The 1710-nt window shown below is 39.9% G+C and overlaps 1 protein-coding gene across 1 annotated transcript in view; it reads right to left on the bottom strand.

Annotated features, from left to right (window-relative positions):
- Positions 1 to 185: 185 nt before the first annotated feature.
- Positions 186 to 1710, bottom strand: part of LOC101864444 (retinal homeobox protein Rx1) — a 43112-nt gene continuing 41587 nt past the window's right edge. The window contains exon 6 of the mRNA XM_035968516.1: positions 186 to 660. Within this exon, the coding sequence (XP_035824409.1) occupies positions 550 to 660 (111 nt within the window). The 3' untranslated portion in view covers positions 186 to 549. The remainder of the gene's footprint in view (positions 661 to 1710) is intronic.

Raw genomic sequence — 1710 nt, 5'->3', positions numbered from 1 at the left:
ACAGACACACACACACACACACATACATACATACATACATACATACATACATACACACACACACACACATACACACACACACACACACTCTCTCTCTCTCTCTCTCTATACAAACACACATGTGCATTCTTTTTCCCACCTACATTTCAACGGGAATAATCAAAATTATGAAACAGTAAACTGGGAAAATCTCTTTTGCAGCTTGAATTTTTCTTCACAAAGTCGTACAAACAAGCGTGGCATCTATTGCACGTTTCCCTTGTGTACGTGGAGCAAGTCGAACTGAGCCCCACCGGGTACATTCTTCTCTGTCCAGAAGGAAAAAAACTGACCAGCCAAGGAGAGAAATAATATAAAACGGTTGAGAAGCGTCACACAGGGTCGAACGAACAAACCCCTGTCCACGTAGGCTGGCACTGCGAATACTTGAAGACGAGGGAAGCTCTGTTTTTGCGCTAAAACCATTTAGTTTATTAATAGGTTGATGAACTCTCTCCACACTGTTGACGTAAGCTCGGGCAGATCGTCAGCTGGTTTTGTCGAGCGGAATCACACTTGCGTTTGGTAGGGCAGAATCTGATTGGACAACGGGCCCGGGTGGGAATTGTTCATGCGCAGTGCGGTGAGGCTTTTGTTGTACCAGTCATCCTCTGCCGACTCCTGGAATAGAAAAGAGAAATGCCTTACATAATATACATGTGCTTACATATTGAAGTAAAGATAACCACATCGACACCATAATGGTCAATAGGCGAAGTTTAAAATAATAAAACAGAAGGCAGAAAGAACAAAGGGAAAGAGAAGGGGAAAAAATCATGCTTGAACTTGTTTTTATTTTGCTTAAGTAGATCTAAAGTACATCGACACAATACTGGTCAATTGGTGAAGTTTAAAAGACAGAAACAAGAGAGAAAAACAGAAGAAGAATAACCAAAAAGTTGTATCATCCAACCATCCAACTTAGAAACACATGTTTCCGTGTGTATGTTTATGTACATATTATAGTTTATAATTATTCTCTGACACATAGAAAAATTCAAATAAACACTAAGCAAACCCGTATTTCTGTTTTGTATTGTTCTGCATGCTCTGAAAAATATCTCTGACTCCTGGAAAAGAAGTGTAGAAATACGCAACACGAACCCATGCTTCTGTCCGCGTGTTATTCTACGTGTACTTAATAATAACGCTAAGCTTGTGGCGTTTGATAGGCCTATTGATTCTAGCCCATAGATGTACACTATAGGCACTAGATACAGTACGCCCCTCTCTCGCCTTGCTGCGCGATGGCCACATTTGACAGCGGCGTCCGCCATGTTTCAGTGGGCGAGATGTGTGAAGGAATTCAAGCTAAAGCAATGGGCTAGACATGTTTTCTCTCTCCCTCATACGCGATAGGCGAAGCTTGGTCCTTGTTAATTTTTTTTATTATTTTTACATGGGCGCCGTGGCGTGCTATCTAGGTTTCTAAATAGCAATAATACAGCGTTCTTTCTACAACTAGATCTACAAACAAATGTATTATTAAATATATCAAGATAGAGATATAATAAGCTTTAAAAAAAGAAGAAAAAAGACCCCTTTATTTCTTCATCAGCACTTAATCTACGAAGTGGTTAATTTCTAAATGACTGAATCAAAGCGTATAGGGCCTATAGAACTTTTAAAAAGAAGTATGAAAAGATGTGGGTGTCATGGAACCTCCCAATC

This window comes from Aplysia californica, unplaced genomic scaffold, assembly GCF_000002075.1.
Source record: "Aplysia californica isolate F4 #8 unplaced genomic scaffold, AplCal3.0 scaffold00065, whole genome shotgun sequence".
NCBI lineage: Eukaryota > Metazoa > Mollusca > Gastropoda > Aplysiida > Aplysiidae > Aplysia > Aplysia californica.
This window is presented reverse-complemented; position numbering and strand designations above follow the sequence as displayed.